At 40.3% G+C, this 17,181-nt stretch overlaps 1 protein-coding gene across 13 annotated transcripts in view; it reads left to right on the forward strand.

Annotated features, from left to right (window-relative positions):
• lrrfip1a (leucine rich repeat (in FLII) interacting protein 1a) overlaps positions 1-17,181 on the forward strand; it is a 48,964-nt gene that overhangs the window by 24,082 nt on the left and 7,701 nt on the right. For 3 of the 13 annotated variants that reach the window (XM_012921295.3, XM_076875240.1, XM_076875241.1), the window contains exons 4-25: positions 1,553-1,570; positions 1,714-1,785; positions 4,215-4,256; positions 4,676-4,726; positions 4,925-4,960; positions 5,800-5,859; positions 5,942-5,983; positions 6,084-6,137; positions 7,435-7,494; positions 8,837-8,920; positions 9,100-9,144; positions 9,458-9,520; positions 10,138-10,215; positions 11,541-11,633; positions 12,146-12,172; positions 12,276-12,401; positions 12,884-12,955; positions 13,533-13,703; positions 15,915-16,007; positions 16,242-16,334; positions 16,507-16,599; positions 16,703-16,847. In XM_012921295.3, coding sequence (XP_012776749.2) covers positions 1,553-1,570; positions 1,714-1,785; positions 4,215-4,256; positions 4,676-4,726; positions 4,925-4,960; positions 5,800-5,859; positions 5,942-5,983; positions 6,084-6,137; positions 7,435-7,494; positions 8,837-8,920; positions 9,100-9,144; positions 9,458-9,520; positions 10,138-10,215; positions 11,541-11,633; positions 12,146-12,172; positions 12,276-12,401; positions 12,884-12,955; positions 13,533-13,703; positions 15,915-16,007; positions 16,242-16,334; positions 16,507-16,599; positions 16,703-16,847 — 1,618 coding nt within the window. The remainder of the gene's footprint in view (positions 1-1,552; positions 1,571-1,713; positions 1,786-4,214; positions 4,257-4,675; positions 4,727-4,924; positions 4,961-5,799; positions 5,860-5,941; positions 5,984-6,083; positions 6,138-7,434; positions 7,495-8,836; positions 8,921-9,099; positions 9,145-9,457; positions 9,521-10,137; positions 10,216-11,540; positions 11,634-12,145; positions 12,173-12,275; positions 12,402-12,883; positions 12,956-13,532; positions 13,704-15,914; positions 16,008-16,241; positions 16,335-16,506; positions 16,600-16,702; positions 16,848-17,181) is intronic. The other 10 variants (XM_076875244.1, XM_076875242.1, XM_076875243.1 and 7 more) reach the window with 10 other exon arrangements.

The following is a 17,181-nucleotide window of genomic DNA, read 5'->3' on the forward strand; positions in this document are numbered from 1 at the left end:
GAAATCTGATTGCAGTCTTTCCGTTTTGTCCCGTCACGTTAACATCAGCAAAACACTCAAAGAATGAAGGAAATTGGAGGCTGCAGAGATCTTTATTTTACTTTAAAAGTTTGCCAGCACAGAACATCTCGAATAACAACCACTACCAAAATAAATAAAGCCAAGGTTAATTGTATTTATCGGAATAGTCAAACAACCTTAATTTTCCGTAATTTCCTCAAACATTCCAAATTTCAGATGGCAACACCCCCAAGTGACGCAGCACATCGACCACAGGAAACACTAAGAGGGTCTCAGCCTGGCTGGTTTGATTTGATCTCTTTAATCTGCTTTTGATAAAATAATAACAATAATAAAAAAGGTAACACTTATAGCAAAGGGTTAGGAGCACAGGTTCCTGGACCCCAGAGGGTTTTAGGGGTTTTTGTTTGTTTGTTTGTTTGTTTGTTTGTTTGTTTTTGGACATTTTGTACAAGCTGCTGATATATTTTCATTTTTCGTCACCCAAAATTACAATGACTGGGTCTCCACACTGTGCTGTGTGGTCTCAAGAGCTCTGCTGATGATGTCCAAGCAAATGTGCAAACAAACAATTTTGCACTAAGAAAGAATTAACAACCAAATATCTTTTAAAATCTGGAAGGTAATTTCAGGGGGATTGTTTTGTTTTTGTTTTGTTTGTTTTTTTTACATCAGCAGACTTTTTTTCAATAGACAAGCATCATCTTCATCATCATCTAAGGCAACCTTCAGCTTCCTGAGGGGAAAAACATCAAGTAGCTTGGAAAAGCAGTGAGCTTCAGCTGCAGCATTTTGGTGACAACATAAAACACACATACTCCTTGTTTTATCTGTGCATATTAAACAAGCAGAGTGTAACTGAAATGGTGACCTTTCACCTGGTTCACTGTTTCCCTTTTGTTTCTTCTCTTTATTCTGAGATGAGTCAAGATGCAGCTCAGGGCTGCATCTTTAATTTTACTGCATATGCATTATGTCTACACAAGCATAACGTTTATTGTCCTAGGTGTCAAATCTACTTAACCTAACAGGACAGCTTGAGATGTTTTGTAGAGTTACCCAGGAGCTTATTTTTTATGGGGTTTTTTTTGTTTGTTTTTTTTATTTGGAGAACCACCTTGTGGTTGTGGTTCTGGAAGCCCTCTGTACCAGGATCTCTCGAGGTCACGTGGTTTTCTCTGCTATGTAGTCGTGGTTACACAGACTATGTGAAAGTGACATTGTGGCACTGGCACAGCTTTCCGTCACTGATACCAACGTTACAGGAGCATGGGAAAATGCTGTGAAAGTGCGTCTCACAGGTAGTTAAATCTCGGGTGAACTTGTGTTCTTGGGTCAGTTCCTGCTGTGCAGCGGGGTTCTTCACATACCTGAGCCTCGTGCTCTTTTTCCTGCATGCTGTTTTGCTTTTCGCTTTCCAGTGTTTCAGTTTTTTTCCATCACTTATCTTTTTTATGTTGATTTAATTAAATCTTTCCTGTTTGTTTTTTTCGCTCTTTCTCCTCTGTCGCTGTTCGGTGTTGCTGCTTAGATCTTTCAGGTGCAGAAGGTAGGTTTACTCTTCCTCATTTCTACTTCGCACATTTTTGGATTTAATTTGATCATCCTCGATGTGTGCTTCAGATCGCACCCTAGAAAAAGATGGAACAAGTTACCTGTTTTATCTTGCCCTCGTTTCTTGCCTCTCCCTAGAAATACTATGGCTTGAACACCAAATTAGATGACCGCGTGGACAACAAATGGGGAGATATTGAACAATGGATGGTAGAGTTACTGTGCTGTGATAACAACACTAACAGATCTGCATGTATTTTGACTTTTCCATGTGCCCAGTCTGTGTTTGAATTCTCAGTCATTCCTGTTGAGCCTTTAAAAAAAAAAAAAAAAAAAAAAAGATTATAAGGAATCAAAGCTTGAACATTAATGATAATCCACTTATTAAAAAAGCAGGGTGACCATCTGGCTTTGAATCAGCATGACCATCTGCCCCGCTGATGCGAGACTGCATGGGATTTACTGCGTTGAATTCACTTACTCAGTATGACTGTGCAGATTATTTAAAGGGTTTGGCACAGCAATCACACTCTGTGTGTAGGAGTAACTGTTGACTAATTGTGATGTGTAATTTTAGGTGGTGATGAGAATTTATGCAACGGTTTATTGCCAGCAGTATCATAATGTTTCAGTTTGAACAGTGTTGGCATGTGGCGAAAATTGCATGAGTGTCAGCTGGATTACTGTTTGACAGCTGTGGATTTAAAGTGTGCATGGATGAGCCTCTGTGAGCTTCCTTTTACCCAGGTTGTGTCACTGTGTCAGTGGCCATGTTTACATGTGTCAAATTAGAGCTTCACTGTTTACATTGACCCTAACTGAGCTGATCTGATCCTAATGTGCGTTTGCATCATGTGTCAAGCATTTAAACAGAATAAATCATTTTGGAATTGTCCAACTTTCTGGGAATAGTAGAAATAGTAGTTGTGATTGCTGTAAACAAACACCGCTCTCTGGATGTCTCCTTTTTTATCGTCACCTTGCTGCATCGTATGGGTTTCAGTTTCTCCCTTCTCTCACATTTGTCACTTTTTGAATGCACCTACATTATGTTCACTAAATGGTAACAGACATGCGCAGTAAGGATAATTTCACTTTGAACATCGGAAGTAGGGGAGTTTCTGGCAAAGAATTTCTTAGTCGACTAAACAAGAAAAAGAAATTAGTCTAAAACTAAAAGACTCGAGATATCAAATTAAATTTGAGGATTGTTTAATGGTCAATGTCAAAAACTGTCTAAACAACGGCCATTGAAACTGTTAATTAATCTGTTCAATACTGAATCTTACTTTAAACTCTGCTTAATCGGGTGGCACCTTGCATTATGTGCATTATGAACATTGCATGTTATGCTCCACACAATGAAGAAGTTAAAAAAAACAAAAAAAAAACACTTAAAATAAATATTTTATGATATCAAATATGATGTCAAAATGTTTTACTAAAAAGTTGTTCATATATTACTAAAATATGACAAATTAATGTTTGAAAAAACTACTAAAGAAAACATTGTGATTGAAAAGAATAATAATAATATTAACACAAAGATCAGGTCCTATATTAACAGACTTACATTTTTCTACAACTATGTCGAGGCTGCAGCTCTATATAGTAGCAAATGGCTGTAGAAATGTAAACAATTAGCAATTAGCAACAATTACTGGACTAGTCGACTTATCGAGAACATTCCTGACTGGAAAAAGTGTTTACATGCACACCTCTCTGATTAAGGATTGGTGTAACCTACCTGTATCTAGGTAGGTTAAGCTACGAAGGTGTGTGATTGGGTCAAAATCTTCCAGTTGGTGTGTTTAGGTGAAGCATTTCTATTCCAGTCAGGTTTTTTAACTGGTTACTTGTGTCCATGTAAACATGGCTGTTGTCTTGGTATAAAATATGCATCGTTTGCATTGTACCAATAGATTCGGGTAATAAAGATGATGGAGTTTGGATAGTGTTTAATCACATCTGAACCCAAATATTGGGATTTGTTTACTAGAATAAAGAGGTTTTTTTTAAATTACTTTTTTATTTATTTGGCATAATGTCTAAATTCCAGAGAAAAAACAAAAGGGAGGCACTATTTTGTGGTGCTGTTCAGCCCTGAGGAAGAACCACTTAAGCTGACCATTCCAATGCACATTTTTTCTTTGTAGACTCCAAATTGAGCCAATAAAAACATAAAGAAATCTGCTCAAATAATCAGCAATGGACTAATAGATATGTTCTAATCCACATCTTAACGCAGTTAAAAGGTGAAAACAGCAGTGCAGTTAAATCTAATTTATCACCTGGCAAATACAAATTGCATGACAGATTCCCTTTGCTTTAAATTAACTATCAGTTCTTCAGCAAGTACGCAAAATGTATTTATATAGCACTTTTCACAGATAAAAAATTTAGTGTGATAAAAAATAAAATAAAACATAACAATGTAAAGCAACGCAATAAATGACTTTGATCTCTTTGTGGTGTTTAAATGTTTATCTGTCCTGGACTCTTCAAAACACATTTAAACGCTCAAATGACACTTTCCTCTTTGGTCGTCTGTCCTGTTGATGTTTGACATCTCTCTCCTACCTTTCTACCCCCTCCATCCCTTCTCTCCTCCATCATCACCCCTCCCCTCCCTTATTCAGGAAGACAGTGAGAGGTACTCACGTCCTTCACGGATTCACATGGTTTGTAGTCCTCTCTCTCTGTTTCCACCTCTTCATGCTTTAACTCCATAATCTGTTGTCTTTTACCATGAAAATGTCAGTGCCGGACGAACACAGCACAGAGTAACTAAATTAGAAGTTATATGCGGCTTTGTGTTGGTCGATCCAGCAGCATGTTTTCATGACACTTGAATCAGGCTCATACTTTAGGCAGCTCTCTGTTTTTATTCATCTGAGTAGAGCGCTGAAGGAAGCAGTGGTGAAGTTTAGATGAGGTTTGTTTCTGTCTTTAGGGTCACACCGAAAGCTGACTTGGAACCATGTGTGTTTGCAGCTCGAGGCCTCCTGTCAGAATCTCATGTTTGGAGTCTTTGCAGATGTAAGCCATTGCATTCTCCGAACCCTAACCATCCATTTCACTCTCTCGCCCTCTCACGCAGCTCTCAGACGACGATGAGCGGATGTCAGTGGGAAGCCGAGGCAGCGCCAGGGTCAGTATCACAAACAGCTCATGTAATTTTAAAAAACAAAAAAAAACAAAGCCTCCTTTATTCTTCTCCTATCAGTTATTCTCTTTGCATTTTCATTCACAAAAACCGACCCTCTCCTCTGGAGACAGAGTGTCAGTGCTGGATAACTTGGCAAGCTGGTGTTAGTGTGACATGATGATGTTGTGTATTTTTGCACAGTCGGATCTTGATGCAGTTGGAGCTTATGGTGGAGGGGTAAGAGCTGACAGTGTCTGAACACGAGATGGATGAATTTGAACTGCTTTTCCCAGAGATATGTTGTGAATTGTTTGCTTTGACTAACAGTTGGTTTGCAAGTTCCTGCAGTAACTCAAATAATAGTAATACAAAGCATGTTTGTGTGCCAGACATTTAAGTTATAACACACAGATTAGGTCTTATTGTCTGTTCTCATTATCCATCTGCCTATTTCTTTACTTTATGATCAGATGTTTGAGTAAACCTGTGCACGATGTCGCAAATGATGCATAAACCCTTTTAAAAAGATGTAACATCGAGGGCGTTGTAGGCCTCCTCTACGCCAAGCAGCTGGAGCTGAAGCTTGTTAAGCCTCTAAGCCTTGTAAAACTGCCAAAATATTTAAACTCCACGGCAATTCCCTGGAAGGCTTTTTAGCATTATCAATCACTAACCTCCCAAAGCAATTTCCAGAGTTGCTCATTGAGTTCTTGTTTGTGCTGTTGTAGAGGAACTTTGATTACCTTGGAATCTGTTGAGGAGCCATCCTTCTCCAACCAAAACAAACTCTGCACTATTTTAGGCTGTAGTGCAGCTTGTTCCTGTGCTTCGTAATTGTGGAAAAATTCTTCTTACTAATCATTCTGCCGGACATGCAAGATCCCGGATATTTGGCTCAGTCATTTTATTGGCTGAATCAGTTTTTTATTGTGCCACTAATCGCTGTGTGTTCAGTGTGGAGAGTCATTTGTGCATGAACATTCGGTAGGCAGCTCGGTTTGCTTCTGCACTCTCAAACCTGTCGTCCAAACGGCTCTGTGTTATACTTCTCTGCTCTGCTTCTCTTCACTCTCAAGGGCTCCTCCTCACATAAGAAGTCAAAGAAAAAGAAGAAACATAAGCACAAAGACAGAGATGTATGTAAAAGCTCAAACTGCTGCACACATGGCACAAACAGAGTTGGTATCTGTGTGTTTCATTCTGGTTCTTGATTCGCAGAGAAACGGCTGTGATGACGAATACAGCGTCATATCTGACAGGGTCAGTAGCTGTGTGTCAAACTGATTAAAGCATTCAAGCTGATGTGGGGGGGGGGGAAGGTTTATGCAGCATCTGCTCACAACTTTCCTCTTTCTGTCAGAGCTCAAGACTCAGTGATGAAAGCAGAGTGTCTCGCTCCAGGCTAGACCTCACGGTGCGTGCTGTCCATCTCTGATCCATGCCGCCAAACAGCCTTACGCTGGAACAATATGAGAGATCTGCTTTTGCTTATGGCTTGATGAGCCAGCTACACCTGCCGCGTGTTAAAACTTGTTTGTTGACAAAAAATGCAGAGGCAGATTGAGCTGATAACAATAGGTTGTAAAGCAGGATGTCACATGTTGCCACAAGGCAGGAAAGTATTTTAGTCATTTTAATGGTCTTTGCAAACTGCAAAAAGTCTTTGCAAACTGCAGTCAGAAAGAGAAAAACATTTAAATTTGTCTGATCTACGTGTGCGCTTCGGGACAATTTCCAGCGCTGTGGCAGGTTGTAGATTAGAAATTGTCCAAATTTAACCTCATTTACATGTGTTTGAGTGTCAAACTGACCTGACCCTCATGTCACTGCTGTGGGAGGACTGATCATGACCCAGAGGCATTGCAACAGGAGCACAACTGCAAGCATACCAGTGTTTTGTTCAGACCAGCACAGCTTTCACTCACAATCCACCCTTCACTTCAGATTTGGCTCTTCCCAGCTTGGTGAAAATCAACTTAAATGGGGTTGCTTTTTGGACATCCTCAAAAAATGAAAGCTTCATACAGGTGGTTAGAAAAGGGCTTACAGAAACAAAGCAGCTGTACTCAATGGAGAAGGTGAATTTTTTTAGTAACACCTTGTAAATAGAGTTACTTCTAATATTGCTTCTAATAACTTTATTTGTCTTTGAAAACTCCTTTGAAGATTACTGTTAGTGGTCAACTATTACAGAAAGGTAGGCAGTAACAAGCCTAAGATAAAAACCTGAACTAAAACATGACAAACAGGGTGTAACATTTGTGAAACCAACACTGAAATTGTTATTTGGATGTCCCGTGTGGAGCTGCTGATCTTGAGCGTGTGTAAGCCGTGAAGATCGTTCGGATAGTGAATTAACTGGAAGAGCATTCAAATAATGGAAGTTATTTTTTGTTCACGATTGAATGATTAGACCAGTAACAATAAGATTTCCTTCCTCATTTTTTTTGTTATTCATCCCCCTGAAAAATAACAAAACACAAATTGGGAGCTCTTATGACTTTAATTAAAAAGCTGAAATATAAACACTATTATACTGTACTGTCTCATTTTTGTGTCTGTTTGGCCACATTTGTATGGGACATGTTAGCTTTCCTTTAAACATGACAGTTATTTGCTTTACTTTGAACACTGCATGCGTTGGTGATGATGTGAGTTCAGATTTTGCTGGACAGTGTTTGATGGTATCACCTGTGTCTCCCGCTTCTCAGAGCTCCAGACTGAGCGATGACAGCCGGCTGTCTCGTGTCTCCCGATCAGACCTGCAGCTGGTGCGTGGCTCTGCACGCCGTCCACTCGCTGTCCGAAGTTATGACTAATAACCAAAGTAGCCGCTGACGGTTTAGTCTGTTTATTTTAACTGAAATATTTGTGTAGTGTGTGTGGTCTAACAAGTTCTATTACTCGCTGGTGCATGGTTAGATGTTACTGAACTTGCTGATGTGGTGTTGAAGCCTGGGCAGCTGTCTGCCTTTGAATTTAAAAGAAGCTTCAAACACGACTGTGACATTTTTCCTGCAAAGAGTGGTTATACTGTGCAAAACTCTTGAGTCATCCTTCTTGTTTGTGTTTCATGTTTCTTGGAAAATAGTTGCAGGAATCTATAATCTAAAATTTATAAAGTAACAACGGCTTGTTTTACTTTCAACAAGCTTGAAATTTAGTATTTGTTGTAACCACTTTTATTCTTCAACACAGCCTGAACTCTTCCCGTCCAGGTTTCCTCTAATTTCTTTGAATAGTCTGCAGGAATAGTTCTCCAGGCTTCTTGAAGGGCATTCAAAGCTCTTCTTTGGATGTTTTAGCCTTTGTGTTCTGGTCTCTGTCAAGGTGATCCCCTACTGCTTCAATAATGTTGAGGTCTGGGCTCTCAGGAGACCAATCCATCACTGATAGTGCTCCACTATGTGTTTTTCTATTCAGCTATGCTTTTACTGCATTGGCAGTGTGTTTGCGATCATTGTTGTACTGAAATCGAAATCTGTTTCATGTTAAATTTGGATTCATCATTTGATTACAGATCATCAGCCTTTTCTCACTGTTTCTCTTCATTAAGAAAGGCTTCTTGAGAGCCACTGAGACATTTTCTGATGAGGCTTCACTGAACATAATGTGTTTTTTGTGACAGGCTGCTAGGAGTGCCTAAATATACAATTTAAAACGGGCTCTTTGCTAAGTTGTCTGTTATATGTAGACACAACTGGTTCATCTGTTGAGTTAGGTGTCTTTTTAATGCTTGAATAATAATAGGTCAGTCATTAATGGCTTAACGAACAGGCACAAGGACTGGACTGAAAATGAAAGGAAAAAAGCAGCCAATAACTTCTGAAAAGAGAAGATTATCAGAAAACCTGAAGAACTTTAAAAATATAAGAATGCCTGGTTCTTCAAAAATATGAAGAAGGCTCAAGACTTTTGCACAGTACCGTAGTTTACAATGGTACCAAAGTGAAGTCGGGAAGGAATACCCTTAATTTCGTGTGTGTGTGTGTACTGCTGCGCTCTTTTAAATGCTGCTTCAACAAACAGCTGTGTGACCTTCTGAACCTCCTATCAGTTTTTCTCTCGTCTCCCTCTTATCTCTGCTCATCACTCTCGCTCTCCTCATTTCAGGCCTCTTACGCTTCTTCTGACTTGTACAGCCTCAATGGTCTGTCCTCTTCCAGAAACCCAGGCTCAGCTTTCAATGGTTACCAGGTCTGTATGCAGACAAAAGCCAGACCATCAGAAAGACACACGCACTTACCCCCCAAAAAAACAGTTTTCTGCTGCTTCATGATCGCGGGAGCAGGACAGCAGAGCTTAAAGTTAAATGTTTATTCATTTATTTCTCATGTGAGCATCATTGTTCCTTCCTTCTTCATCCCTTCTTGCAGTTCTACAGGTCACTCAGTCAGTACAGCCAGGAGCTTTATCGTAGGGTTGGTTCATTTCCAGCTCACCTTTTTCACCGCTACACCTCCCACTCACCTTCGACCTGCACTTCTCCACACCAGCATGTGCAACTGCATCTGAGTTTGTTGATCTCAACAGCAAAATATTTCAGTTAAAGGCTTCCTCACAGAGCACAGTTTGAATCAGGCACTGAAGGCAGCGGTCACTTTTCTTTTTTTTTTTTAATCCACTGAGCAAAATATAGAAACCTTACAGTCTGCTCACACTGCTGAGGTGTGACCCTGAGCTGACCCTGTGTGTGTGTGTGTGTGTGTGTGTGTGTGTGTGTGTGATGTCCAGAGCTCCTTATATGAAGACAGTCTGTGCAGTGGGTCGCGGCGAGTCATCAGCGCCGGCTCTCATGTAAGATGTTGCTGGAATTGTGGCGTTATTTGGTGTGTGGTGGTGTGTTCAGTTTGATGTGTGTTTAAATTAACTTGCATGTGCCAATATGGTCTGGATGGATGTTTCTAATGGTTACCTGAAAGGAGAGTGAATCCGGGTGAGCCAGTGGATGTAAATCATCTGCAATTGGGCAAATGATCTGCTTTTTAAAAGGATTCGTGTATATGGCATGGGTATCATCTTCTTGTTTATGGGCAGTAGTAATTAATAGGAAGTCACACACACAACATGCATTTATAGTTTTTTATAGAGAAGGGCATGCATGAATTAGCACAACTCAGATCTTAACAACAAATTGGACACAGACAAGAGTAGGAGGTACAAACAAGTGCAGTGAAGCAGCATTAACAACACATTTTGATTTAGTTTTAGAGACTTTTACCTAAAACATAGTTTAGTTTAGTCATCATTTAGGATGTACGTTTTTTCTGCTGCATAAGAGATGTTGAATATGGTAAAGCATGGTAAAGCTGAAGTAACAAAGAAGGGTAGATGCATGTTATGTACTAAAGGCACCATGTGAGTGTGTGCATGGTAGTTGGTGACAGAAACATGACGACGTTTTCTCTCTGCAGCCTGTAGAGTACACTAGTTATCGCAGCTCCGGCTCCAGAACGTCCAGCAGGGCCGGGTCAGCCCGTACCAGCCCAGTGGTGAGCCTCTCCTCCTCAGACACGCGTCTCCTCATCCTGGAGTTTGAAAGGATTTAGGCTGCATGCCATGTGGACATAACATTAAATGACAAGATGCTTTCATTGACCCATCGTGCATTTAGACTGAAACATTTAGCTCATGATTCACTGTTTGGAGGATTTGTTCACTCAAAGTGTGTTCAGACAGACATAGAAATATTCACCCCTTACAATCCTTACTCCTCCCATTTCCATCAGCTCCACTCCGTGTGCGAGGTGGTGTACTTGCAGTCAAAGTGAGCAGGGAAAGTGGAAAATAGCTCAACCATAAATAAGAGCGGTTTGCAGTAATGACTCTCACAGGGAGCTAAAATCAGATTTAAAAAAAATATTGTTTATTTAAAACATTTCATGTCATTTATCTTGGGCATGTTGATATTTTATTTTTGGCCGGTGTTTGCTGAAGTTTCTACCAGCTCTGCAGCACAGATGTGACCCACAGACCATTTTTGGGTGTCGATGGCATAAAGAAGATCCGGAGTCTGTGGCAAAATCTCATGGCACAGTGTCAGATAATTTTTCAGATATTTCTAACTCTCCTAGCACTTAAACTATGTTGAGTATTTGATCTGAATGCATCACAGTTAACACTGTCTGCAGATATCTCCAGCATGAAAACATACCAATGCTCCGTATTTAGAGTATAAACAAAAACTCACTCCTGGTGAACTTGTGGAGCGTAACTGCTAAATACATACCATCAAGTTTATCAGTAATGTGGAGATTAACTCCCTGAAGGTCACAAAGGATAATCCCTTTCATGCCTGAAGTGTGGGCTTGGTCCAGAGTGTGTGATCATCGGAGTGGTCGAGTGAGCTTTGGATCAGCTGCAGAGCAGTTCCTGACTGGGACCATCTGTCACCAGCTTGCAGCTGCACAGAGTACTTTAAGTGAAGCATTTTAGTGACAGAAACAGTCCCACAAATGTTCCTCTTTTAAATTAGTGCCATCTAACTTATCACACACATCTTTATGTAGCAATGTGCTGCAGAACGTGCAAACTTGTGTAATAACAAGTTTGGTTTTTTGCATTTTTGGACAGCACAGTGATGTCTGTGTTTTTTGTTATCGGCCCTTTTTTCACACATCCAGGTTTTAGAAAATAGGAAATGAAAGTTAAATACACTGATGAATAACCTTTACAGCACTGATGGTGATTATTAGTGGTAATTTTAGCCCCTGCTGTACTTTTTCAATTAGTACTTTTAAAGTTTTCTGAAGTCTTAACATTCAATGAGTGTTTGGCTTCTTTGTTGTTGTGTTGTGCCCCCTGGTGGCTGTCGCAGGGCAATTGCAGCTCTGTTGCCAGTTTTTTGAGAAGCAGTAGCAGTGGTCTTCCCAGGGACCTGGACGATGTCACTATTCCCGACTTTCCTGACGTGAGTAGCTTTGCACCCGCAGGCCGAGGCTGTGATGTGAGCTGAGTTCCTGCCTGATTTCTTATATGCCGCCTGTTTTTTGGGGGGTTTTTCCTTTTCCTTTTTAAACTAACTTTGTTTATTATTACTGCAAAGACAGCGATTGCTGTTAACTGGGTTTGTGTGCGAAGTTAATCTGTGTTGAAACTGCAGTTTCTGTGTGTGCTGTTGTTTTTTTTAACACAGATCTGCTGTTAGTTTGATATTTTTGAGAGAGCTTTGACATCACTCTGATTAATCATTTGCACGCTGCTACAGAGATGAATTTGTGCTTGTGAATAGATGGCAGATTCCGGTCCTTGGAGGTTTTTGTATGGTGTGTTGCTTTTTATCAGCAGATGTGAAGATAAATCAGTGCTACGGTAGCTGCAGTGACGATTGTGGGACTTCCTTCCTCCCTCAGTTCATCCTCTTGGCCCTGTGGTCTCTCATGTGCCTCTGATTCCTCTGACTGTGTTTATCTTTCTCAACAGGTGGAGGACAGAGATTATCTTGAGAAGGTGAGAAATGCACTTTTTTGACAGTTATGGAGAAGACTGAATGCTATTGTTACAATATGTTTGGATGTATTTTATGTAACAAATTTCTTTTTCGTTGTGTCAGGGATCTCGAGCAGCTTCAGCCTTAACAGCAGCCACGCTCACCTCATTAGGAGGGTCGTCCTCCCGGAGAGGAAGCGGAGAAACGGCTTTAACTGTAGACGCCGAGAGCTCCATACGAGAAATCAAGGTACAGTCCTGTAGACAGAGAGGATTGTGTTAATAGCAGGGATGCTTCAAAACAGTAGCTGGACATGTCCCAGTTGTTTTTTTTTTTTTATTGATCGCTATTGTTAAAAGATAGTTTGATTAAAAGCAGAAAGACTCATGTCAGAATGAATCGTGTTTTCCTAGCGCAAAAGGCGATGGAATTTTTAAAAACTACATAAAAAAAGCTTTTTTTGCAATAAGCCAAATTTTTAAGACAAAGTTTTTATTTAAACTGTTTCTTTAAACAGCCTCTGAAAAACATAACTCAGTTACTCAGTCATAACAGCCGGGCTAGCTGTTTTGTCAGTTTGTGTCATGTTTTTACCATTCTCGTTGTCTTTGCGAAGCTGTCCTCTCACGGTGTTAACTGTTCACCAAACTCTCTGCTTCACCTTCACTGCTACTGTCACGCTGTGCTTCTCTGCTCACCTCTGCTGCTGCTGCTGCTGCACTCTTTACCAGGAGATTCACGAACTGAAGGATCAGATTCAGGAAGTGGAAGCCAAGTACACTCAGAACCTAAAAGAAGTCAAGGTATAAACCTGAGAGCCTTTCATATTGTTAACTAACTGGTTTGCCTCCCCTGACTTGAACTGGTTATTGTGGTTTTCTTTTTGCTTTTATGGCACACTGGGTTGAAATCCTTTCCTCTGAGGCTTCTGCTAATACAGATTAATAACTTGTGGAGAGAGTGTTCAATTCTTCCTCAATAAGTAGGAGTGAAAGGACACTAATTAGCAGTCCTTTGATGTGGCTCAAATACGTTGCATGCTAACTGTGACATCTGCATGTGGTCTTTCTTTCTTTTGATGTGTGTGCATGCATGTGTGCTTAATTTCATTTTCACTTACAGAAAGTACATAATTCAGACTTTAATCTAAATTCATTAGTGCAGTTTTATTAACACAGTGCTGATTCATCAACCGCAATCTCATGGAGTGTTACATAGTAAAATAAAAATACTGTATATATAATGGTGCTAGCTGAACAGCACATGGCGACGGTGGTGAAGAACAACCAGGTTCAGGGTGTGCCAGCCACCTGCTGTTACCGGTTGGAGGGTGATGAGCTAGCAACTGTGATAATCCTCTATCCTTTGTCAATGCATCAGGATGCACTAGCAGAAGTGGAGGAGAAGTATCGTAAGGCCATGGTGTCGAACGCTCAGCTGGACAATGAGAAAAACAACCTGATGTACCAGGTGGACACGCTCAAAGACTCACTCATGGAGCTGGAGGAGCTGCTAACTGAGTCACGCCGAGAGCACGAGGAGAAAGTCAAGGTACGACAGACTGTCTTTAAAACTGCCATTAATATAAAGTGAAGAAGCACAATATGTCATTTTTTATGTTGGATCATAAAAAATTATTTATTCTGTACATTAGCGTGTCTTGGCTCATGTGACATCTCCTGTCAAAGCCAATAAATTCTGTTTAGAGTATCAGCTGGCCCCACAACTTCATAGCCATCTTTACTGAAGAGCTCTTTAGTCTGCAGAGAACTACAACATCACAAAATTAAGGATGTCATGGAACAGCTGAAAATCTAGAACCAAAGCCTGCCGCAGTTTGAATGTTTTAGTTTCCCCAAAGCAGACATGTCTGAAAATAGACACGCAGAGAATCACTGCAAAAAAAGTAGACTGCATATCCAAAAAATATCTACATAGCTTCCACGTCTGGAAAGTGAATCAGTGCAAATCCCAAGTACAGGCACAGGGGCAATGTTCCCTCTAATTTTTCATGTGTCTGAGCGAACGCACAAACTCCCTGAGCAGTCCCTTGGACCACTGTGAGCAACAGCAGACGTGTGCACTGTGGTCACGCCAGCATCGAATCCATCCCAGTTACATGGCTTATTAAAATAATCAAATTACAGCAGTTATTTTTATGTTAGACTACTTTTAATTAACTGCTTTAGCCCACTTACAATGAAAATGAAAAAACAAATCTTGTTCATGACCTGTGTAGTTTGTTAACACTATTGGAAGTAAAAATAACTTGAACTCCAATTTTGAAAACACAACTTTTTTTTTTTTTTTTTTAATAAAGCTCTGACTTGTATAATGAGTATGAGTCTGTGGTCTGGGAGAGAGTCTGTAACTCTCTGTCTGCAAAATACAGTATATAATGACCAATGTTGGGCAATTAATTATATAGTTACTTCTTCAAAAAAGTAACTGAGTTTTGCAAACAATAAAGTTTTTTGCAGCTGTGTACCTAAAAATGCTGCCAGGGCATTTTTTTTTAAACAAACATTTCAAAATATTTACAGAACAATCAGCTGTTCTGCATCAAATTTGATGCCACACAAATTATTTGTGCCACTCCAAAAAATAATTTCTGTCCGCTATGAGATAAAGGAGAACAAAAGCCTGATACCTGCAGGCCTGACAACAGGAGATGTATCACTCCTGTAACACCTGTAACAACTAAACGCCATGTTTTGATTGGTCGACATGGTACATTTTTCGACCAATAGGAAAGAGTGGGGTTTTTTGGTTTTGTTTTTGCTCACAAGCGGAGAGTGATTTTGAGCGTTTTCCTTATAAAATGCCGTTTTTACTGTTTCTTCCCGCAGTAAATATAAACAACAATAGTATTCAGGAAGAAAACCAAACATTGCATATTTTTTATCATAACTTTGGTTTTACGTGGCCTATCAACACAATTTAAAAACTGGTATAAAGTCCGCACTTTTTCCGTCAATTGTCCTACTCACATCTCCAAAGGTTGTACACGTTGTCATTAACGTGGCTTCACTCCTCATCAGCCGCTTTGCTAGCTAAAACACCGGTGTCGGCACATAAGGATGCTGTCATAGCCTGTCAACAACGTTGATTAACTGCGTATATACGAATGTGAATCATGTGATTGGCTAGGCTATGGGATAAGGTGGCATCGTTCTAATCCCATACTGAAGCAGCCAGTCGCTTACTGACTAACACTGCCAAACAGAATTGTTAACAATTTACTTTAATTTCAATTCAGGTTAGATTTTTTTTTTTTTTTTTTTTTTTTGTGCACAACGCAGATTTTTTTTCTGCGCAGAGACCGTGCCAGCAGTGCGCAATTGCGCACGCGCGCAGCTTAGAGGGAACATTGCACAGGGGGACATCTTTTATCTAAAGTATCAAACAAGGCTCTGACATCCTAACTTCTAATAAGAAGCAGTACAAAGGTTTCTCCTGGACAACCCAGCATCTAACAAGCTTCATATAACCCTTATGCACCGAGTGTTTTAAAGAGGTTTGAAACAGAAGTGATGCTGTACAGTCAGACAAGGAAATCATAACTGAACTTCATTGCTTTTTATTACACCAAAGCAGAGCTGATAAGGTTGCATTAGGACATATGAGACGTGTATTGTCAGCTCATTAAATCAGTATTGGTATCCAATAAAGGTGTTGAAATTCCCAAAAGCAGCTGTGCTGTAATGTTTTTGTGCCCTCTGTCAGTTATTTGGCTGTTAAACTAAATCTTGCTCCCTACAGGAATACGAGCGAGAGAAGTATGCCCACAGCGTGCTTCAGTTCCAGTTCAATGAAATGAAAGAGACGCTAAAGCAAAGTGAAGAGCTCCTAAACGTGAGTACCCCCCATCACCCACTCACTATGAGTGTGAAGCGTTTTGCAGATTTCCATATTAAAAAAAAAAAAAAAAAAAAAAAAGTCTGTCCTGTACCTATACTCTCTGTCACACAGAGAGGCTGCATGTTGGGGTGCTTTTCACAGCTTTTCCTTCTTTTCCCGCACAGTTGATACCTGCTCTGCTTTACTTTCATTCTTTTACACCTTTGCTTTCCTTTCCCTGCTGTTTAGGAGATCCGTCAGCTGCGTTTGAAACAGGAGGGTTTTGTTAGAGAAATAACTGATCTGCAGGAGACTGTGGAGTGGAAGGATAAAAAAATTGGGGTATGGCCAATGAGTCAGCAGTTTTTCATTTAATCATATTCAGCTTACTGACATGAAATCAGTATCTTCTTTGCATCACCCTGAATGCCTGTTTTTACTTGTTTTCACTTCTTGCACACTTTTAACTTTGTTTTGCACTCTGCAACACTTTTGGGTGGGTGGCTCTGCTCAGGCCTTAGAGCGACAGAAAGAATACACAGATGCAATCCGAATTGAGCGCGATGAGCTCAGAGAAGAAGCTGTGAAGCTGAAAGATATTCTGAAGGTACTCAGTGTGTGGAGAAAAAAAAAACCACTGTAAGCTTTAGTTGTTTGGGAATTGCTGTTCTGGTGCTTTCCGATGCTAACAATTTATTCTACCTGTGCAGAAACATGGAATAGTGTTGGGACCTGATCTGAGCATCAATGGGAATGTTGACGTGGCAGAAGCTGATGAGTCCTCCAGTGTAGACCCTGCTTCCCAACCAGCTCAGGAGTCTCAGACAACCCCAGCAGAGGGGAACAGCATGCTCGGTAAAACCCACTGTGGAATTAAAAACTTCCTTCCTTCTTACTGCATGGCTCTGTGTACAACTGATGCAAGAGTCTCATTCCAAAACAGTAACGATGAAATAGAACATGTTTTTCTACTATTGGAGTCAGATCTGTCAGATTTTGGAGTGAACTCTTCAATTCCCAGCTTCATGCGTTATATATCACTTAGACTCTGATTTGCACTGATCTGTTAAGGATAAGCTTGGTGATCCTCTGTATTTTTCTGGTAAAAAGGAAAAACTAATTCACTAATCGAGCCTTCATCAGTTACTCACTGTCCAGAAGCGTTAGTCCTTAAAAAGGCTAAAACCAT

The sequence above is a fragment of the Maylandia zebra genome, linkage group LG16 (genome assembly GCF_041146795.1).
Source record: "Maylandia zebra isolate NMK-2024a linkage group LG16, Mzebra_GT3a, whole genome shotgun sequence".
Taxonomy (NCBI): Eukaryota; Metazoa; Chordata; class Actinopteri; order Cichliformes; family Cichlidae; genus Maylandia; species Maylandia zebra.